This window comes from Enoplosus armatus, chromosome 20 (assembly GCF_043641665.1).
Source record: "Enoplosus armatus isolate fEnoArm2 chromosome 20, fEnoArm2.hap1, whole genome shotgun sequence".
NCBI classification, from domain to species: domain Eukaryota; kingdom Metazoa; phylum Chordata; class Actinopteri; order Centrarchiformes; family Enoplosidae; genus Enoplosus; species Enoplosus armatus.
The window spans coordinates 14,683,113-14,706,590 of record NC_092199.1 but is presented as its reverse complement, the minus strand read 5'-3'; the positions used below and the strand labels follow the sequence as shown (position 1 = coordinate 14,706,590).

The following is a 23,478-nucleotide window of genomic DNA, read 5'->3' as shown; positions in this document are numbered from 1 at the left end:
AGACACTTCCTTTCAGTAAGTGGGGCTTCAGCAGAGCCTGACTGCTCACTCGGCTTTGTGGATGCTGGTATGTAACAGGGCCGGTTTTCAGAAGCCAACGATAATAACGGTGGTAATCAGACACACCAGTCAATTAATAACACGGCCCATATCATGAGAGAAGCCTGTTGGGAGTGAGGCATTGTATCATTTGAGTCCAGTATTTGTTCAAGGAGAACGTCCTAATTGATGCTGCACCATTGCTTATGTCTGCCAAAGGCTTGGTATTAATACTGTAAGCGGGTTTTAAAAGTTCAAGGCAAGCAGACTGATCTTAACAATTTGCCTTATCATACTAACTAGGACTAACTAGTTCGACACTGCAATGCAAGAACATTGTTGTTCTTTATTTCCACGTCTTCTACAAATTCCTGTTGCCAGGGAAGTTTAGCTGGAAACCTTAAAAAGTCAATCAACTTGTGGAATCAGCCAATAAAACCACAAAACCTGCTCGTGACAGTTGCCAGTTGATAAAATTGACGGCCACCAGCCAGAAATGACAAGTATGCTTTTGTCTACTTTAGTGGGAAATTGAAATCACTGCGAATTTTGAGTGGAAAGTCTGCCACTGTTGTTACTGTTAACTGCATACTGTATGTTTCACGTGGGAACGCAAATCTTGACAGGCATGAGGACAGTGACTGAGAGGGGCAGGGCTGAGCGAACAGTCAATTGCTTTCCACTCCTTTAAATAACTTCCTGGGATTGATTTCAGCGCTGAAGTCTGTAGCTGCGATTGTGGGGTCAACACAATTTTCTAAAAGTTTACCATCTTCTGTAGGAGAAAGAGAAATCCTTAAACTAATCTTGACAGCATTAAGGAGGCGGCAAACGAATCAAGATGTCCTCTCAGGTTTAGACCTTTAAAGAATCCTCTAACCTGGCTGATCAATATGTCACACGAGCCATTCAACGCGATTGTGCGCTTAATAACTGTGACCAGAGCATTTACTTTGAAGTTTAAAGGAAATCAATGACTCCTTTGATGGGAAAACTACCCGCCAACATCATGTTTCCAGCCATCTGTGTAGATTTAAAAACTTTGAGCAAGGTGCTGAAACGCATGCGACAGGTGTGACTGACCTTGTCGCGCTGAAGCCTGTATGTTGCCATTTTACCATAATATACCCGCCATCGCAGCCCTCCTCCACACGCAGGCCTACCGCTATGCTTCTCTCAGCACTAATGAATGTGGTAATAGTTCCCTCAGGAGCTGAGAAGAGCAATATTGTGCAATAGGCACAGTAGCCGTCAGTGTATTTGCAGCAGTGTTTTGGTTTTGTGGCCCGCAACTTCCCTGTTAACTCTCAGCACCCTCATGAATCTCGCTCTGATAAACTAAATGAAATGATAAATGATCTCACTTATATAGCGCTCGTCTCAATCACACCCCGATGGCGACCGAGCTGCCATGCAAGCTGCTGGCCTCCATCGGGAGCAACTTAGGGTTCAGCGTCTTGCTCAAGGACACTTGCGGCATGACGGGGGGAACCGGGGTTCGAACCCCCTAACCCGCTCTAATTGAATGAAAGAAAATGACCTCAAAAGGAAGCTTTCACAAAACATAATGCTGTGTTAATATTCACTGATGGATTACCAAACTCTTACAAGTTTGGAGCTGTAGGCCAAAAATACTTTCACATTTCTAAAACGTAGTAGCATGGTTTGCATATAAAGTATATGAGAATTGAAGTATTCGCTAAAACATGCACAACCACTGGTATGGTGGTATTTTCATAATTTAACATTCAGTAATTTCATAATGGAGCTGCCTGCAAAAATATACAAACAATGTCCTGCAGTAAAGAGCGAAAGTAAACAAAAGTCACTGGACTGCATGGGATGAAAAGTAATCAAAATCCCATGCAACAAGAGCCCAGTGGAGCCCAACCTGCTGTCTGACACATTTCATTTATGATGCTACTTTAACAAGAAACTGAAAATCAGATGATCAAAGTCCTACTATAAGGAAACTGCAATCCATTAATGCCAATTAAACTACTATTAACATTTTTTGGCATATATAATATACACACAATGATGGATTCAAGGCTGAACTCCAGAATCTATTATGCAGAAATGAGAAAGGAGACGGTGGTTTGCTCTGAGCTGTTGAGCGGAAAATAGGAAAGGCAAGCACAATGACTTTTTGAACAGATGATAGTGTTTGATAAATCAAGCAATTCCTCAAGTGTTATAAGTGTGTATAAGATTAGCAGCAATCAATAGAGGTATACACAGGAATGAAAAGTGAAAAGTGAAGTAATCTGGTTAATGAAGTGTGATGGTTTCTTAATAATCATGTTTTTGCAGAGAAAACAGACAAAAGACTTTTCAGGTTCTGTCAGTATTTTATTTGAAACCGTCCTCACCGACCACATTGAAGTTAATGGTAACATAGTAGAAAGAGCAATCGCTCTTGGACAAGGAGAGGGTTCTTCTTAGAAGAAAACACCTCCTGGGTCAAGGCTGGGGGCGAGTATGAGTGGGGATTTTGTGAGGAAAGGTTGAATGGGTAGGTGATTCACCCGATTTATATCTCTTCTTCAAGGAATTGACAGCTCTCCTTAAAATGAAAAACACACCGCGACACACGGAAAACACACAATCCCACTTGAGCCTCTTTGAAACCGTTTCAGTCGAGAGGCAATTTTTGTTCAAGCCGTCCCACAAATGATCAAGAGGAACAGATCGTGGAAACGTGTGGGGAACCCTAGCACGCCTAATACCAGCAGTTATGACGGTGTAATAAAAAAAACAAAAAAACAACTGCTGTAGAAATTTTGATAAAAATACAAGTGTCAGTGACAAATAAGAAAACACCACTACAGAAGAGATGGCGAACATATGTGCCTTTTTTCTGCAGCACAATCAGTGAGGGGCAGCAAGTCAATATCCGGAAATAAAAGAAAATTACAGATATTGGCCGTGCAGCTACAGTATACCACTGTTGCGAGTAAAACCTCCATATAAAAGCTCACTTCTTCCTCTCCCTTCCTTCCTTGTCTCCTTGTCCCCTCTGCTCCCCCTCTTTTCTGCAGGGCTTGTCTGAGCCAGTGGGCAGCGCCATCACCCGTGGGTGCCTCAAGGCAGGGCGGGGTCAGAAATGGCGTGTGCGGGGTCGCAGGTGAAGGACACGGTGATGGCGTAGCGCGTCCCCCACGTCACCCTCTCCACGCGGTGGAGGTTCTCCGAGCCGGAAGAGAAGAAAGAGACTCGTCCTGGGCAAGGAAGGAATGAGGGGGACAATTTAGGAGAGAGAAAATGGTTTAAAGGAATAGTTCAACATTTTGGGGAATATGCTCATTGGCTCCGTTTCAAAGATTTAAATAAGACGGTCGACTTCATTATCATGTTCGCATTAGACTGGACGCAGGGGAAAACGGCTAGCATGTTCCAAAATACACCAAAGTTCAGAAATACACCTCTGCAGCCCGCTAATTTACACAAAGTATGTTTTTTTTTTTTTTTTTAAAGAAATACATCAACATTTTGTGAAATATACTCATTCACTTTCTTTCCAAAAGTGAGATGAGAAGATTGATATCAATCACACGTCTGCATGTCTTAGCAGGTTAATTAGTGAGTATTTCCAATCTCACCCTGCCCCCCAGTCTTTATGCTAAGCTACGCTGTTGTGTTATGTATAACTCCCAAATTGTCACGTTTGCATTACTGTCCATGTACGGGTTGAACAAGAAACACACAATGTGTTAATTACTGAGCTTTAGAGCTGTGTTGGTATGAGTATTTGTTTTTTACTTTGGACAGAGCCAAGCTAGCTGTTCACCCCTGCCTCCAGTCTTTAAGCTAAGCTAGGCTAAACACATCCCAGCTAAACTACTTGTCATGAAACAGCTCCAACATGTAACAAAAAAAAACCCAAATGTATTAGTGAGCTTTAGAGGTGTGAGTCCTTTAACAACTTTGAACAGAATCAAGCTAGTCTTTATGCTAAGCTAGGCTCACCACATCCTGACTCCAGCTCTGTGTTTAATGCATAGACATGAGAGCGGTAATAATAATCTCATCCCACTCTTGGAAAGACAGTAAATGAGCTTATTCCCCAAAATGTTGAGGTGTTCATTCAAAGCAGAAATGTGCATGCTATGCAGTATTGCTTGTGGAGCTGAAACAAGGACACAACACAAGAAGACAAAGAAAGAAGCTGGAACCCTGAAGACATGAGGTGGCCACAAGGACACGCTCGACTTATTCCAGGATTGTATTTTAACGAACGCTGAAATGCATCATTTTGATTGTCTGAATTAAAACATTTTTCAAACACTTTTTTTCTCGGACCGACACACAGTGTGAGTTTGGGGAGGTCGCCTCGGGGTAAATTCTCTTCATTTATCAGAGGCTTTGCTTCGCTGGGCCAGCTAATGAGCTATTGCCATTTACCAGCCAGTCTGGTGCTTTCTAAACACGACCTGCTCGGTCTTAGACATTTGCATTCATGTTTAGATAGCTAGTCTGCGGTTGTATCCCATAATTAAGAGATTTATATTTAAAGTTGTCAGACTCTTGTTTTGTTAAAAAACTTCCAGTTTCTTCGCCTTTAATGGGTTATCTCATTATGTGAATATGATTAAAAAGCTAGAATCATTGTGCCCCAATTTGTTTGCTCTACTTTCCCTCTAAGGAATACTGACAACTTGTGTTTGTGTGTGTGTGTGTGTGTGTGTGTGTTGTGTGTGGGTAAATCCCCCTGGCAGGGCATTAGCCGAGGACGTCAGGGGAAATCAGTACTCGCAGTTAAACAATGGAATTCACACTGAAAACCTAAAAAATAGGAAATGAGAAGAAAGAAATTAAAACGTGTGCGAACAGCAAGACAATAAGTGGTGGTCTGCTCGTTTTATGTCATTGAAAAGGAGGCCATTTTCAAGGGCTCAAATTAGCCACACAGCTTTAGATAACTGCACAATGAAATAATCTTTGAAAATAATCCCTCGCACTTGTCAATGTAAACGTTCCCAGTGTTTACTGTGAAGGGCCCGGCAGATTCAGTGCAGTCAGCAGAGCAGATTAGCGGCAACACAATGGAGGGATATTCACGGAGGAATTCAACAGGGTTCACACTCTTCCAGAAATCACTTTCCAGGGCGTTTACAGGAACACCTACAGATACTACGTCTTCTTTTGTGTGTCTCAGTGAAATTTGGAAAGGTAAGAATAGAAAAAAAGTTAGAACTAGGCCTGTATTTATGAAGCATCTCAGAGTAGGAGATCAGTCCTAACAGGCCAGAAATTCTTTTCTTTCTTTCACGACTAGGAGTGACAGAGTTTTATCAGCGTTCTGTATTTCTATCACGGCACCACTGTAGCTTAGGGGTTACGACGCTGATGCTGAACTAAAATGTCTCCAGTTCAAGCCTGGCTGAGGATCTTTCCTGCATCTCTGTGTCTACTGGACCGCTGTCTAATAAAGAAGTGTCCAGGAGATGACGTTAGCCAGCGACATTCTGTAAGAGATGTTTTGGGAACACGTATTAGAAGACACTGTTCTGATGAAAACTGCTTTTTGTTTTGTTACGAACTTCATGTGGATGCAGAGGAACACATGCTGTCTCTGCAGAAACTGATGTACTCACAACCTAGCAGGGAAAAAAGCAGCTGTGCAACGATGTAATGATTCGTGATTGGTAAATTTAATGAAAAGTGAATATTAATCTGGCTACTGAAGTGTGATGGTTTCTCAACAATCATGTTTTTGCACTTTTCAGGTTCTGTCAGTATTTTATTTGAAACCGTCCTCACCGACCACATTGAAGTTAATGGTAACATAGTAGAAAGAGCAATCGCTCTTGGACAAGGAGAGGGTTCTTCTTAGAAGAAAACACCTCCTGGGTCAAGGCTGGGGGCGAGTATGAGTGGGGATTTTGTGAGGAAAGGTTGAATGGGTAGGTGATTCACCCGATTTATATCTCTTCTTCAAGGAATTGACAGCTCTCCTTAAAATGAAAAACACACCGCGACACACGGAAAACACACAATCCCACTTGAGCCTCTTTGAAACCGGTTCAGTCGAGAGGCAATTTTTGTTCAAGCCGTCCCACAAATGATCAAGAGGAACAGATCGTGGAAACGTGTGGGGAAAAAAGCAGCTGTGCAACGATGTAATGATTCGGTCAGATCAACAATCTTTCCTCAGCAAGCTGTGATATTTATTATTACCGTGTATTTCCCAACACTAAGTGACATTACACAAATACAATCCTCCCACCTATAGAGAGCCGAAGTGACTGAATATTTCTGTTTTTTAGCGGGCCTTTATCAAACACCATTACCCACGAGCCCTAGGCCTTCACAGGCTGAGCATCAAGGCTCCATGAGCGACTTGAGAGGTTGTGGTTAGTTCAGACATGTCTGCAATAACAGCAGGACAGTGAGGAGCGAACGCTGGAAAAGTCTTTAGACAGCAGAGATTACAGCTAACAAGAAAATGGGAAACCTTCGGGGAGTTTAACAGATATGGTTGAAACCAAGTTACAGTACCTGCGATGCTGCTGGGAGCTGCAGTAATCATTGTTTAACTTTATTCAAATCATGAAGATTTCAATGTCTTACAGCAACTGCTTTGGTGGAGGCAGATTTTTTCTTCAAATATGGACCTCGATTACGCTTCCTTTCTTCAGAAAGGCAAATGAAACTGAATGCTGAATGAGAGACTGCATTATTTTTTTCTGCATTCAGATTTTTTCCCTTGTCCAAACCATAGCTGTCAGAAAACTACAATACATCAACCTGCTTTCTGAGTGTGATAAACCAGCAACGTCACATTCTCTCCTTGACGTAGTCCTTCTCCTTGCTGAAAGTCGGTGGGGGGGCACTTCATAAATATCTCATGTCCTACTGTGAAGTATTAATGCAGTCCCTAGAAGTGATCCTAAGGGCCCTGATCGTGATCTCTCACACTGATGCAAAAAATAAGCTGTGTAACAGCAGAGTCACTCCAGTACACATCAAAAAGGCCCAGATTTCTTTAAAGAATAAACAATCTTGCTGAGGCCATATATGAAATATCTTTCTTGAGCCACATGGAGTGGAAGTGGAAACATACTCTTTTGTTACCCTGAGTCAAAGCAATATACTTGTTTCCAAGAGTCAATCTGTTTTAATAAACTCAGAGGGGAGCAGGACCCTGACTCCCAGTACTGTTCTTCTATCATTTCCAAACAATGTGTATAAGGGTCCCTTTCTCTTTTTTTTGTATCTAGGGCGCGAGTTGGAAACAGTGTTGTTCATCTTGTGTAGTCTTCCTGGTATAAAAGAACAGGTTCTGTTTGAGTCTAAGAGACTGAATCCCGATTACACTCTAGAAAAGTACAGTTCCCCCGTGGCCCTGTAACATTTAGACTTCCACTTGCAATGAGGTGCGGCAATCCATTAGAAATTAAGACCAAAGTGCCTCTGGAGATATTCATATCTTTAGCATCTCACCAGTTGGGGGGTGGGGGGTAACCGAGTCAAGCCTCTGCCCCGCTGTGCACTGACGTAGTGTCTGAGCAGCAGGAGCTGAGGGGAGACTGAAAATACCTCTCAACTGATTATTGCACTACATATACGCAGACATCTATATATCTGTAATAAGCTCAGCTCGGCCATGTCAGTTTCATCTGTCAGGCTCTAAATGGTGCGATCCACGTCAACATCTCCTAAAGTCTGGATTAAGGGTTACGGTCTGGTATTTCTTGACCCGCGCAAATAGTAAACCAAGGTCAAAAAAATAGTTAAACTCCATAAAATTGTAATTAATACATACATTGAGTTTAACAGGTGTGGCCATGGCTGCAGTTACATGCTGGATTTAGTAGCTTGCTATATACCCTATTGTGGATAGGCCAGAACAACAAGTGCGGTAGTGTTTACCTATTACTTTTCTCCAAAGTAAGTTTGCAAGCAAAATATAGGCGCAACAATTATTCAAAGGCAATTTATTCCTCAGGCTCTCGTATGCAGCTGAGAACTGTTCTGAGGACTGTTCCTCAGTTTTAATACACATCAGGAGGCATTCAACAACTCTCACAGAACATAACTGTGAGTTACTCATGTGGTTACAAATTTCCCTCTGCCTAAATGTAGTCAGCTGTTGGGCAACATTAGACAGTTGTACATTTTGGAGGCTTAGGGCAGTTCATATCACGACCTGACAGTGATTTAATAGCTTCTTCAGGACGTCTGACTGTAATTCGGGACATATTGTTCAATTGTGGTGATTTTGGTGGGTAATGTAGGCGCCAGGTTTTTCCAAGGAAGAACGTGTGGGATAAAAAAAAATAAAGGACATCTCTGTTTCTGTTCTCGTGGAAGCTCAAACTGGCAAGACAGTCTTGAAAATCAACCTGTATTCTATTCATTGCATGTATGTAGGGCTGCAACTAACAATTATTTTACTTAGTCTATTATTTTTCTCAATGAATCAACTAACCATTTAGTCTATGAAATGTCAGTGAAAGAATGCCCAACGTGACATCTTCAAATATCTTGTCTTCTCCAACCAACAGTCCAAACCCCAAAGATTCATTGCACTACGATATAAACCAGAGAAGATGAAAATCGGTTCCCTTTATCAACAACACAAAAGTAGACTGGAGAGGCAATTGAATAAAGTACATTTGACAAGGTCGGACAAGATGTAACAGCCAATTCTAGAGAAGCAATGTAATGACTATAGTATCCAATCACTGCCATCAGGAAGTATCAAAGTGATTATTATTCTTGAACGTTTATGAGTAACGCAGTATGTATTGTAGAGTGAAAGTCAGTCTAGACAATATAGATTTTGCTGGTTATCTTAACTGAATTGTTAACAAGACATAAAAGCCATTGTGTTTCCAGAAAGTTTGCAAATATGGCAATACAATCTCTTTATGCCTTTGCACGGCTTATTACAGTGTAGTGTTTTACATTTTCAGTTTGTTTAGAGTGAACCGAAGGAGAGCTGAGTAACAACCACAGCTGAACAGACAGAAAGTGGCACGCACAGAAAAGTCGCCTACTGAAATTCAAATTTGATCAACAGGAAGTTGCCTGAAACAGTGAAACACTACAGCACCTGTTTGAGGGTTTAATCAAAGATGTTTCAGAACATTTAAAAAAAAAAAAGATTTTTATCTCTCCCCTTTAAGTACAAATCATGGTTATCAATCATAGTTAGCTTCTGAGTTTGACCTTACTGCTAAGTTCCTATCATTGAGCAACTACTCTTTGTCATCCGTTCAACACTAACTCGTGCTCTTCAAGTCATGCTTCTAGTCTACTTTTGCTTTTAATAAAACAGCCACACATTATTAATTTGCACTTAATGAGGTCTTTAACTTCGGAGACCTGATCGGGATGAGTGTGCAATGCTAACAAGATGCTAAACGGTGCGTGACTCATCCAATGCCAATACCAAGGTTTGCTGATAAAGTGATATGACCATGAACACCACCAGCACAGTCGCAAGGTGCACAACACATCGACGCACTGTCCAGTCAATGCATCGATTACTCCCAGCCTCATAATTAGTGGGGAATGAATCACACAGGCTGTGCGGTGTCTCTAGGGAGGCTGGGATGGAAGTTAAAGGTAGATGATGTGTTGTGACGCTAAAAAAAAAAGCAGCTTGCACCTTCCGGATAAATCCCAGGAAATAAAGTACATTCCCAAATGCAATTACCTGGATGACTTTGTGACTCAGCCCGGGGCTACGATTTAGAAAACCCTGGAGAGGAGAGGAAAGCATTTTCCATTTGTTTGCAACCGTACCATGCATCAGCCTATAGAGCAGCACTGAGGTCAGTTGAGGCTGCCATTGCTCTAAACGATGACGGTATACAGACCACCCAACCTAACATCATGAAAAACAAAAAAGTGCTGAAAGTATGAGGCGATTAATCAATTGGAAAATGTCCAGGAAGTCAATTGAGTTTTGGCCCGTTGGTCACACAAAACAAGGAAATCGAAGAAGTCACTGTCAGCTGATTGTAATGGGCATTTTACACATGCCATTTTACTGACATGTCAGTTTACTCTTTATGGGGAGCACTACTCAAAACTGTGATAATAGTGGTATACCGTCTTCAGTAGCTCTGGAGGAGCATCAGAGTCCAAGTCAAGTCCAAGCCCCCAGGAGCAGTGCTGGGCTGTCTGGTGATTTTGGCGTCATGGCCTGATTCTGTTTCCAAAAAGACCTTTTGCTACACACAATTGTTACAAATAGGAACGGCTATAAAACGATTAATACATCTTTAAGAGTGTCATAAACACCTCAAATTGATTACGCCCATAATTAAGAGATTAACTGATAATACAAATAATCATTAGTTGCAACCCACCTTATAAAACGACCCTGTTATGTGCCAAGAATCAGTCCAGACATTGTCACTGTATTTAGTAGAAGTGCATCCACCAAGGTCAAGCTAGTGGGGTTTAAAGCGGCAGCCCAGCTGAGGTTATCTAATTCCCCTGTGGTTGTCTAAGCTGACCCCTATTGGCTCCTCTGACTGGCAGACGTGACTCTCCATCCTTCCATTGCTCTGTTTGTATCTGCCATTCCCAGCCAAACGCCCTATCTCTCTATCACATATCTGCTCTTCATCATCTTTCTTCATCTATCTCCCAGCCATTTTCTGTCTGTGCCCACCCTCCATACAGTCTCTCTCCTAGCCCTATAGGGGACGCATTCACATTCAGCAAAGCCATCAGTCATCTCTCTCCCTCTTTTCTAATCCTCCTCCTTACTTCCTCCGCGAACTCGAACAACTCGAACAACCACCTCCGTCCCCATGGTGCTCACTGTCATTACATTCTTGACTTTTGCTCTCTCCGACAGCCAAGTCCTGATTGTCATCCTGGTGTTATAATTGCACCTTATTTTGTCGCCGTCATTATCTCAGCGAACTAATCATCCGTCCAGATATGAGGATCAGATTCTCACAGAGTCAAAACCTGTCAGTCAACTGCCCAGCATGCCGCCCAAAGGCTTTCTCAATGGAGGTGAGGTGTGCTTTAGCAGAGACAACTAAATGATCTGGGCTATTGATGCATTATGCATAGGTTTTTTTTTGTGTCACCTTCTTGATGGACTCTCTGAATAAAAATGACAGTGACAGGTGTAATCACAGTGGGTGGGTGTCACCCACAGTGGCTTTGACTGGTCCGTCATAATTAGATTCTCGAGCATGTGCTGACTCCACTGAAAATTAGAAATCAAGGAGGACCTTAGAGAGAGAGCTTTTCTCTTGTCCCATCCTCTTCTTCTGCATCCAGAAGATGTCATTGGGTTTAAGATCAAGCTGTTGTCTGGAGGTTATTCTCACTTCCCTGATACAAGATGGTTGTGGTATTCACAAAAACAAGTCACAGGAGATGATATTACCATAAGTCCTTCAGCCAACGCCCCTCACCACTCCATCATAGGACACTGTCAGCGGCCCAGGATGCTGCACCATTGCTCACTGACTGGGTAAGAGGCTTGTGTCTGACTGGCACATGGGGAGTGTGACAGAGGAGGGTCAAGATGGATGACATGGCTTGGGTGGGGGGTAGGAAGCGGGAGGAAAAGTGAAAAATTGTAAGCGAGGAAAGAGAGGGAGGAGGACTGCTTTTTTTTTCCAATTGCTGTTGATTAAAAGTGGCAGAGGAGTTGGATTAGAGGGCAGGAGATAATGGACAATGGGTGAGATAAAGGGAAGGAGGGAAGAGCGGCAGAGGAAAAAGTGAAAGGAGGGACAAGGTGAACAGAGACGACAGGGGATGGTTTTCTGTCAGATATGATAGAGTGGAAGTAATGCTGTCAGGAAGAGGTAACAGCCTCAGGAGATTTCCATATTGAACAAATCCACTAAGCCTTCGCTCATTCAGGAGCAACACCGTTTACAGGCCACTCATAGAGCACAGCAGGGAAATACGATTCAGGAGAGATGCTGACTTTATTGCATATTACACTTGCCTGAAACTCTTTAAAAAGCTAGGTCACACCAGCATTTAAAAACAGCAACATTTTGGAGCAAAATCCATTTATTTCAATGGAATTGCTGCAATCAGCGGCTCAACTGAAAGAGGAAAATTTAATCTGCAGAAAGCTTTAGCATAAAATTCAACTTCAACATGCAAATTTGTGCCATGGATAAATAGCTAACAGTTTAAAGTTGACAATAGCGTCCTGACAGTGCAAAGCTTCCACATTTATACAAAACTTAGTGACTGAGCAACCTTGCTTGCTAACTGCCTCAGTCTCTCCACACTTTGGAGAAAGGTCTGGCTCAACCTTTTATCATTCTGGTGTAGGGACAAAATGCTCTGACTTGTTTGTATTTCTTTAAATCCATCCTAATCGCCTTGGATGGCGCTAAACCCAGGATGCAGCGATGGTGCCCATGCAAAACGGTAACACGCAGATAGAGGAAGGGGAGGAGAGTTACAACTGAAATAGTCTGCCAATGGCAGACTTATCCCAACAGCTTACATCCGGTGAGTCAGACTATTAACTGCCCAGCTCAGTCGCTGACCGGACTGCTAGAGAGCTTTGTTGCTGGCTAATGCTAGCATGTTCCCAACTGGCGAGCGTGTTACTAGTTAGCTCACCAGCTAAAGTGGGTTGCCAACTACATCTGCAAGAAGTCACTATGTCACCAAGCTTCTAGCACCACCATGTGTGGAGGAATTTCACTGTGCCACTCTCACATCCATACATATATATACATTGTTACTGTATATATATTATTTTTTTTACCTCACTTCACTTAAATACTGTAAATGTGTATATTTTTTATTTTCTATTTCTTATTTTTATATTTTGTACATACCTTTAGTTCTAAATTATGCTATTTTTCTACTCTGGAATGGGAGCACCGGTACTGTACAATTTCCCCCCGGGGATCAATAAAGTATTTCTGATTCTGATTCTGATTAGAGTGACAGGCCTTATCTTATTGAACTGAATAGTTATCAGTATTATATGTTACATACTTTATTTTCTTAATATTGTAATTCAGTGACTCCATATTGTAATGTGACGTAGAGTTTTTCTTCTTAGGATAGTGTTGTACAGACTGTAAAGCACCTTGAGACAAATTCATGATTTTGAGCTACAGTATATAAATAACATTGACTTGACTTTCACAAAAGGTTCCCACCTTGGCTCTCATGAAACATTCCACAGCTTTTATTTGACTTTCCGTAATTAATCCACATTGCTTTGCTTCCATGACCTTTCAACATTGTTTTTGAGCTAAGAAACATTGCACAGGTGTGTGTGTGTTTTTTTGTTTCACCTGGCTACAAGACAAATTTCCCCTTTGGGAAAAATGAAGTTGAAAAGGAGTACACAGTCAAAACGGCAGAGGAAAAAAGTAGAGCAAAAGGATGAAAATTCACCATCTAATTCTATGGATGTCTGAAACAAGTTGGTAAACTCATTCTGGCACATTCCTTTAAAGTGACCAGCTCGGAAATGTCCATGATTTTCCACAAGCTCCCCAGAGAACTGATCCAGTTCCCCTGTTTTTTTAAATGCTTCACATTTGCCTCTCAAGTCCCATGGTACTCCAGGAAATTGAAAACCTGTATAGTTTATTTCGCCGTGTGGTTTTTGCACAGGCAACTTTAAAATATAAATTTACTCACAGCCTCACCCATATTTCCTTTATGTTCTATACATAGACAGACTGTATTAACAGATACAGACCACTGTATTTCAGGATCAAGATGTTATTATGTTTAACCCTCCGGGTACTATAAGCGATGTAAAGCCTAATCCCCTGCACCTTCACTGTTCAGCAGTCTGTGCTGCTGATTACCCATTTACAGGATTACGCCCACTTTACTACACATTTTAAAGAGCTAAAACCACCTGCATATTCCCCAATGCAGCAGAGTACAGCAATTATAATTTTAAGCACGGCTGTGATAACTAAATCCTTTATCTATTTGCATCACTTTAAGTTAATAGGCTTATATAGACAAAGCCAGGGGTTACCAGGTGTTATCACTGATAGTCTGGATTTACAATAAATCCTGCCTTAAAGCAGGTCAAGGATCACTGTGTTTGAAGCTAAAGCAGGGGAAAAGCCTGAAGTTAAGCATATTTAGTCTTTGACAGCTGGTAGTTACCTGCCCGTGGTTCCACTGTCCGGTTGCCATTTTGGTCCATGAAGATAAATCTTCCTCCAGTGAAGTCAGAGCCGTAGTCAGACAGGTACAGGAGTGAGGTGTAGTCAAAAGAGCCATAAGTCACCTGACAGAGTGAGAGAAGGAAGACAGTGCATTAAAACGTGACTTTTCACTGCCCTGCTAGTAATTAAACAGTTTCTACTAAACACTGAACACTGACTAGACATTGAACAGCCAGGCTAGCGGCTCTGTAAGGCTGTACTTAGACACAGCTGTGCTTTAAACTAAATGCTACCTTGTTAACATGCTCCCAATGACAATGCTAACATGCGGTTTAGCATTTATTTACCATGTGCACCATCTTAGTTTAGCACGTTAGCTTCATTGGTTTTACAGGTATTTGGTCATAAACTAAAGTAGTGGACAAATGAACGTTTTGACCTGACGAGGGCGCTAGATGAAAAGTCACCAAAGTCATTACTATTCATCCCGAAGGGAACACGAATGTCTGGACCAAATTCCATGGCAATCCATTCAATAGTTGTCAATAAGTCAGTACGCTTCATCCTCAGGGTACCATGAATGTCTAGGGTTGGGCAATATGACAGTACATACGGTGTGACGGTAGAAATGTGTCCACGGGTTGAGATTTCGCAATACCGTTTCCACCACAGGAGCTGTCTTTGATATATATATTTGGGCTGGGTTCTCGCGTGATCGCTTAAAAGTGTTTTCAGTGGGATAATTCATTTCAATGAATTAATATCAATTATCAGTGTGTATCTGGTGTGTCTCTACCTGCCTCAATACCTCATTTACCTGCAGCTGCCTTTTCGTTGATAACTGAGATGCTTTGAGTTCTTCATCATTTGCTGTGGGCATATCAAATAGTAACCTGGGTTTTCATTTACAAGGTGAGACAGCAAATTGGAATCATGCCATCAACAAATATGGAGAAAAGAGTGAGAAAAGAAAGTACAGAGTGGCCATGAGGGCTGAGAAGCTGCATAGAGTTATCATGTATACTCGAATAACGGTATTCTGATACATTGCCAGCTAAGGGTGCTTGATTATCCCACAGTATACAACATGATAAAGCAGCATTAACCAGTAAAACCATTAAAATAATGGGATTCATGAATGACCTTACACAAGGGAGGCTGTCCCTGTTTGGATTTCTCACACTATCTATAATTGTAGCTTATCTTTAAATGTTTGCTAGCTATTCACCAACGTTGTCTACTGTTTGTTGCTGGGCAGGTAGCATTCAGTGGGTTTATCAGAGCTTTTTGGTCCAAAACAGATGCCTTTTGCAGCTGACAACGAGGATGACAAGAGCAGAGTTTGTGGCTAAAAGGGGCTAAAACACTCCACAGAAGAGAAAATGTATATAATAATATTGATCAGAGCAGGTTGGTTCACCCAAAATACACACCGTTCGCACTACTGGTGTGGAGGAAGACTTTTAAGGCAGACCTGAGCAAATAAACTAATACTAACTAACACTAGAGGTAAGTGATTTGTAATTCAGGTGAAACAACCCTTTAATGTGTTTTCAAATTGAAGTTCTGTAGTTCCAAGTTCCAAATCAACCAGCGCTGGAGGCTATTTCACAGGGATGATCACTACATTAACAAGACGGTGTACATCTTTACTTCAGCAGCAAGACAAGCCAAGGTCTTGAATGGAAACACTACATCTGATCTGTGTCTGCATCTATAATTCAGGCAAGTTTATCCCTGCCATGAGATAAAATCCACTTTCCGTGCTGTCATACTACGACTGGTGCTACGACACCATATCAGCAATATGATCGATGGGGGGAAAATTCACCACCAAAGACGTCAGAGGCCATTTACATTTAAATTAGGGCTGGGTTAGCCAATTAGCCCCAAAATGGCGGCAGAGACAGATGGGGAAGAGAAGTGGGTCCTTTCAGATTCCATTTATCCAGCTGTCGAGGGCCAGCAGGAGAGGATGAGGAGACAAATATTAATACGGACGAGGCAGCAGAAAACACAATATGTTCCAAGAAATACCACAAGCAAAGTAACGTTTTTAACGTCTCATGACAACGAACAAAGTCCAAAATGAAAGACCAAGACTAAAGCAGTAACAAAAAAGCTGCACTCCATGAATATTTATAAAGAATGAACAATGTATGACATGAATAGTTTACATAACAGTACAGAGGCATGGGCTATAGGAAATTAAGAAGCTGCCTCGAAGGGGAATACCACATATTTTAAGAAATTATGTATGATATAACTATTTCTTAGTTCAGCAAGATCTAAAACTTGCAGCAGCACAATGTCTGAACTGATGGTTAAAGTGAATGGAAGAACCAAAGGGGATTTTTTGGGCACAGGGGTTTAACAGACTGTACTTCCTATTTTCCTATTGCTCCTAATCTGACTTCAGGTCCCATTGGCAGCAGGCTAAAGGCCGGGGTATGTTTGAAACTACTTTTGAGCAGCATGTTGTCCAACCATGTCTTCAGGCAAAAATTATTATAGCTGTTCAAAACAGCCACACCCGACGGCAAGACTAAAAGCCTGTCATCATAGAGAGGGGCAACATGCGATAAGCATTCAAATGGGGATAACAGCGCGCCGTTTCAGACAATCTTGTTTCGAAAGAATTCATGGTGTTGAACAAACGAAAAGTGGCAGAAAAAGTTGTGTGAAGAATGAAGAAAGAGAGCTTGAGAGAGAACCACCTCAACTGCCTTTGAATGTAAAGGAGCACCGACTCCGCTCCAAACTGCTTCCAAATGTCTGAGGTCTTCACCCTTTTTCTCCCAAGCAGCTCCGGAATCAGTCGAGACACAAAATCCATGGGGCTTTCAGGAGGTTCTTTTCTACCTGCAGCTCTTTGCACATTGCCTCTAGCATCGTAATTCGGTTTTACACATCCGACACCACCTCGTCTAAGGTATCCATTTGGTGCTCAGTCTCCTTGTGCTCCTTTTGAAGAGTGTGTTTCAATCAAGTCAAACCGGCCTTCCTCAGATTTCTTCATGTCTTCCAAAAGTGTGGTGACTTTGCTTAGCAGCTCAGTTCCCTGGACAGTAATGGTGGCCATTAGTATTCGTTTCTAGCCGAGGCTGAGCTAGCGCAGGCCGGCTGATTTCAGAGAATGGCCCTCATCTTTCTTTCATGATGAGAAAAAGTCAATCACAAGACAGGCATAATAGCACAAAATGTAAAAAGAGAACTCTTGCAGAGGTTTTGAGTGAATTCTGGGCAGAACCACTGTTCCATTACAGCCACCTATCTGAAATGAAATTCATTCAGCCACTACCAAAACCTCATGAACATAGGGGAATGCTGGAAGTTAGACTGAGGTAAACCAAGAGCGCTGCTTTCAGGTTCAGCCGATCTATCAATCACCAATCGAGATATCAAGAGGATTCCCATCAGTCCAGTTAACAGCAGCAGATGATCTTAGCCATGTCCTTTGGGATGCACTAATCCAGATTTTTTGCTCCTAGTACCAATACTAGAACTTAGACTCAGGGTCACAGCTAGCTGATACATTATCTGTTTGATGAAGTAAATGTAACCCCCCATACAACCCAATGTCCCAGACTGGTGCTTCTCTACAAGCAGTCCAAGGTAGAAGGAGCCGCGGCTCTGTTTTTGTGTGTTACCTTATCTATGTGTGGGTGCCAGTACTCGTCGTGTTGGGTCTTGGCTGCCGTGCTGTTGATTCTGGAGAAGAAGGTGGGCTTGGTGAGGTACATCAGAGTCTGGTCCAAACCAAACGTCTCAGCAATAACGGCCTGGATTCGCCCACGTACATCTCTAAAGGTGGAAAACAGACACAACATGTCAGAATGAAAGATCAGACTTCATTACTTAAGGGTTAGGGTTAGTATGATTTATAACCGTGATACAGTGAGCAATTTTGGGCAACACTCGTCGAGAGGATGCCACGAAAGGGTTTATGACTGATATCTATGCAAACACTTTCAGATGTCATCTGCTACCAGCAAATAGTTTGTGACAATATTAAATCTTTTCATTTAGTTGCTCATGATTTTTTTTGCTGTATTCAATAATCCAAGAGGTGTGCATAAACATGATCCACTTTGTAGACTAACAACATCATTACACTATTGATCATTCAATACCTCTTCAAATATAACAGAATGCATTATAGGCAAAATGATAAGGAATTACCTCTGCTATTATTGTGTACCATCATTTGCATGAGTGTATGTCACTTTTCACAAAATGTCAGGTATCTCATTTTAGAGCAAAACTCTAAGAATGTGCAAGAAATGCATGTCTGATTTTTAATTAAGGTTCCTTAGTCACCTGTAAAGCTGGAAATCCTCTTGTGTAAACACATCTCTGATCTGATCCCCAAAATACCTGCAGCGACATCCCGCCACACGGCCACAGGCAGACAGTTCAGGACGCAGACAGACAGACACAAACACCAGAACAGACAGAGGGGGGGGCAGAGGAGATGTGATCCGTTAGCATGAATTAACGTTTCGCAGCACGGCACAGTGCACCGGGTGTGCCACCCATCCATTCAATCACAGCAGATAGTCAGAACGTCTGACTGCTTCACATGAGGAAGTCCCCGGGGGGGGGGGTTATCGTCATCACTTCCTGATTAAAATCACCCAGATGGTCTCAGAGGATCCCGTGTCAGCCAACTGCCCAGTGGGAATGGATAGAGAAACTGAGGGAGAAATGAATGAAGGGAGGGAGGAGGATAGAAAGGAGCAGATGAACCAAATAAAACTGGGTTCTGTTGGCAGTGAATAATGAGGTTTGTGTGGGTCGCTGGACCTGAAGAAGACAGCTCACAAAGACTGGCATTAGTAAGATTGATGACTAACTCTGTTTTGGAGAATATATTTCTGCAAATGTTACATATTAAGCACGGTGTCTTTCCTGCAGGAACAAAAATAGTAGAGAAGAGCAAATAAAAACAAGGTGTACTTTCTCACCTGTAGATGTTGACAAACTGTTTTCCCATCGACAGCGCTCCCGAGTGCAGATCCAGTATGGAAGCCTGCAAGGGTCAAAAGAAAAACAGGAATTAGTGCAAAAGACAAATCAGTTCGACAAATAAATACTGGCTGTTGATGCACACCAGTACATTGTCGCTTGCATTTTGTTGTACTTGTTGTAGTTGCCACAGACACAAAAGATATTATAAACAAAACTAACTAAAGCATGGCGCAGTCATTGTTTTAAGGTTTAGCGTTGTTCCCTCTGTGGCCTTTCTGTGGCGTTCTCACTCTGCCCTTTACTCATTATTGCTTGTCAACTCCTTTGGGACACTGCTCTGTTTTTCACAAGCCAGAAAATAAGTCATTTTCTCAGAAGTCCCCCTGTTGCTTCCCCTCCCTTCACTTAAGTGCCTTAACACTCCATAAACAGTTCTTTTATTGGCCAAGGACCAGGCTGCCGTGGACAGGGAGCCGGAGGTAAGGCACGCCAGGGACATGCAAACATCTCTGGACAAGAATAGGACGGCTGGAGCTCTGCTTATTGTGCCAGCCTGCCTCCTAGTGTCAAGAGAGGTTCATTACAGCAGGGAGTCTGAGTAATGTGGAGCACACTGTATGCATCTAAAACTTGGACAAATGTGGGCTTAAACATGCTCGTTTTTACATAGAGAATGGAGATGTGTTAATGGTAACACTGTCACTGCAAAAGTCTTGACAAACAGTGAGTTATCTAGTAATCTCACACATGTTCCCCAACACTTTTGGATTACAGACAGAACATACTTTGTGTTTAAAGGACTGTATCAGTGATTTTCTACGTCTGTTAACTACAAATTGTGTATGATTTCAGTTAAGGCTTTGGATACACACACACAATACTTTTGGTCTGCTAATGGGGTTTGTTGATAATAATAAAAAAAAAAAGTAATTTTAAATTAGCTACAAATGCACTTGAAAACACACCCCATTCATTAATTCATTTTTTATGGAAAGCAAAGCATCATCTTTAGCAGGGACTGTTGGTGCATTCAAGGATGTTTCAACATGTGGCTACACAGCCCTTTTTAAGCAAGAAATGACCAAATTCAAATGATCCTTTTTATTCTTGTTTGTCATCTTGAGTTAATTTTCCACCAACACAGCTCATCAGTGCTTTGCCTTTCAAAAGACAACCATCAGCTCAAAGATGTCAAGGTGTTCTTGAACGCACCACAGTGGAGACAACGCACTATAAAAACGGTAAAAACTGTACCAATCACAGGAAGGTTTCAAATTTCTACAAATTCTGAAATGAATGGAAACCAACAGCTTTTTACAAAAATGTAAAAACATCCAAAACCCATTTGAGCAAATGAATGTAAGGAGAAAGGCAAATGACTCCCAAAGAGATTAACACCACAAGAAACAAGTAGAGGGGAATGGTTTCTGATGAAATAAACACCATTCAGTCAAGCAAACACAAGCCAGGTATGCATTAATCCCTGCCTTCCTGCTAAATTATTCCAACAATTTAATTTGGCGTTATACTTACTCCTCCCTCTGACCCAGCCAACGCCAGCCCTCTCTCAGCCAGCCTGCGTGTCAGAGGCAGATAGCATTACAAATGACTCAGCTGCACTACAGAGATAGATGAGAGTGAATGGAAAAAAACAACTAGGGAAGAAGAGGAGGGAGGAGATGAGACGCACTTCAGTTTGTATGACAGTTTTTACCTCCTGAGGACCTGAGCTTCCTCCCTTGTCACCATGCTGTCGGTGACAGCGCGGCCACACTTCTGAGGGGTGCATCCTGGGGGAGAGACATGCAGGAGAGGATTTGGAAAATAATAAGAGTATCTTGGCACAGTATCCTCTGGTTTTGGAGGCTTTGGGCCCCGTAGCAGAGAGAGAAAGAGGCTTGTACAGAGTGCAGGGTAAAGAGTTTATTGGAGTTCTGCTCATTAATGCCACAAAAACTCAGGGCTTTCCCTCCAACCTCCTGACGATTATAATTTATTGCTAGAGGCCTGAGCTGCTGTGTTTTCTTTAGACAGTGGAGATGCACCATGCAGCCCACATGTTTATTAAGACGCATTTCCATTTTGTACCAAGGATGGTCTCAAAACTGGCAGACAGCTTTATCCAGAACGTTTGGAAGTGTCTGCATTCAAATAAGTTGTGTTTGGAGTTCAATAGAGCTTTGCTTCCAATGAGATAATAAATATTTGAGTAGAATATTTCCTTATTATTCATTTCTGTTTATTTCCAGCACATTGGAATGAACTGAGAATATACGCCAATTTTTACTGGCCAATTGGAAATCTGCCTCTATCATCCGTCAGCCACCTGACTGTGGCCTGCTGGCTCACCTTTACTCACTCTAAGAGCTGAAATGGTTTGTTGATCGAAAGGAAATGAACTAATTTGCAACTATTTTGATAACTGATGAATTGTTCAGGTCATTTTTCATGCAAAAACGAAACATTCTCTGGTTCTAGCCGGTTAATTTGGAGGATTTGCTGCTTTTTCGTTTTATATGAAAGTCAACATAACAGCTTCTAGTTTTGGACAGACAAAACAAGACATCTGAAGACGTCAACTTACTTTTTCCCCTTTTTTTTAGGACTTAATAGACCAAATAATTAAACAATAGTGGTCCTAAGGTGCTATGGATGACATCAATAGCACAAGTAGGACTTCCCCAAGTTCCTCAAGTTTTTATATTAAAACCTTAGCCTTCAGTTTAGTCTTAATTTTAGCCAAATTTGGGGAAAACTGCACTTTTCACTTTATAGTCCAACGTGCTTCACATCAACAAATAATGTCATCAGTGCTGCCTCTCCACATGTGAACTCTGCTCACTGCTCTGACCCCAGTGACTTTTCATGGGTAAGAACACATCTCTATGTAGGAAGCTGAGGTGTGTATTTAGATAGATATTTCGCTTTCTATTGAAGTGCACAAACAAACTGGTTGGTTGGGTACAAATATGCTAATACTGGTCACATAGGCTTGTGCTTTATTGCCATCTAGTGGATTACTTCCAGAATGTTTCAGGAATCAAAATGGTTTGAATATAGTTTTCATAGCGTTCATTGGAAGAATTACATTATTTGGCAAACTACTTTAAGTTCCAGTTTTAGTGTTTGTTATAATGCTGACAGGAACTCATAGAAAGGCAGTATAATGGCGTTTAATAGAACAGTGTTTTTCAACTTCTAAAATTCTCACTTTCATATCATGTCAAACTACTTAAAGGCAGAGCAGAATCCAACACCAGGATTGCCATCGGATTAGCAAGGTATTTATCCCGCCCCAGTCATGTTTACTCAGCAGATAGGCGTCAGCTGATTGCCTGACACAGTACACTGCAAGGACCAGAGTCTCACCTGGATAGCGTTTGTAGTTCTCGTAGTCCTCAGAGCACTGGACGGTGTAGACTCTGGGCTGTGGAGAGACCAGCTCACCCTGGCTGACCAGTGTTTCTGTGATGTCACTGTCCAGAGAGGTCACGTACAGCCACACAGCCACCCCGCACACTGACAGAGTGACCAGCAGCAAGGCCGCAGGCCCTCTGAACCCCCTCCATGCAGATCCCTGCCGCAGGGCATTACCCCTGACCAAGACAAAAAAAAAAGGTCCAGATGATCAACTGTAACCTGTAATACTCCTATTCTCATTCCTACACATTGACTGAAGACATTTATTCATGTCCAGATTAATTACCAACATTTATTTACTTATTTGTATATTTGTGCAATTAACTAGCATTTCTATTTTTTTATTACTATTATTATATTTAGATTTTATCTACTTATTTCAGCATTTATTGATATGTATATTTTATTTTTTAATATTCATCACATTCATTTATTACTCGTTTTTTATTTGGGTATCCTTTTTTTATCATGGTACGTCATTTTTCGTCCTCCATAACACTAACAGGACAATGTGATAAAGTGGTAAATTTAAGCTAGGTGCACTATCAACTCCACCACGATGTACCACGATATGGTACACACAAACACAGCTTTAGCATTGGCATGTACGTATTTTTCCCTCTCTAAAGACTACATTTATATTCATATGCAATTATAGTATAAATTGGATACTGAAGTTACTCATGGTTTTAGCTAGGTCCATGGTGACAGTGCCTGCCTGGCACATCCTCTCCTCCTTTCTCTTTTTGCGTCGTTTCATTCGCTTACCTTTTGATTTTCTTCTCTATTTCAGTGGCATTCGAACCCTGCGCATTTCTCATACGCAGTAACGCCATTTCGACTCAAAACGCCTGCTCCGTAGCATTTACAAAACACCGTCATACACGGTTATTCTTTTTGCCTTGACTGACCATAGCGTGTACACCCCGCCAACAGCTTGCAC

The 23,478-nt window shown here is 41.8% G+C and overlaps 1 protein-coding gene across 1 annotated transcript; it reads right to left on the bottom strand.

Moving 5' to 3' along the window:
- Positions 1-2,379: 2,379 nt before the first annotated feature.
- ogfod3 (2-oxoglutarate and iron dependent oxygenase domain containing 3) lies at positions 2,380-23,409 on the bottom strand. The gene is made up of 9 exons (XM_070927192.1): positions 23,304-23,409; positions 22,485-22,711; positions 20,830-20,905; positions 20,649-20,691; positions 19,112-19,176; positions 18,465-18,521; positions 17,795-17,948; positions 14,143-14,266; positions 2,380-3,260 (listed from the first exon to the last, which is right to left on the bottom strand). The coding sequence occupies exons 1-9, from the start codon at positions 23,369-23,371 to the stop codon at positions 3,124-3,126; spliced, it is 951 nt and encodes a 316-aa protein (XP_070783293.1). The 5' UTR covers positions 23,372-23,409; the 3' UTR covers positions 2,380-3,123.
- Between the last annotated feature and the right edge of the window lie 69 nt (positions 23,410-23,478).

Excerpts from the sequence above, each read along its gene's own strand:
- ogfod3 (XM_070927192.1), bottom strand. The coding sequence starts at position 23,371 with ATGGCGTTACTGCGTATGAGAAATGCGCAGGGTTCGAATGCCACTGAA. Across the intron at positions 20,692-20,829 it reads GAAGCTCAGGTCCTCAGGAG|GCTGGCTGAGAGAGGGCTGG; the intron begins GTAAAAACTGTC and ends TCTGACACGCAG. Across the intron at positions 18,522-19,111 it reads CAGTTTGTCAACATCTACAG|GTATTTTGGGGATCAGATCA; the intron begins GTGAGAAAGTAC and ends ATGTCGCTGCAG.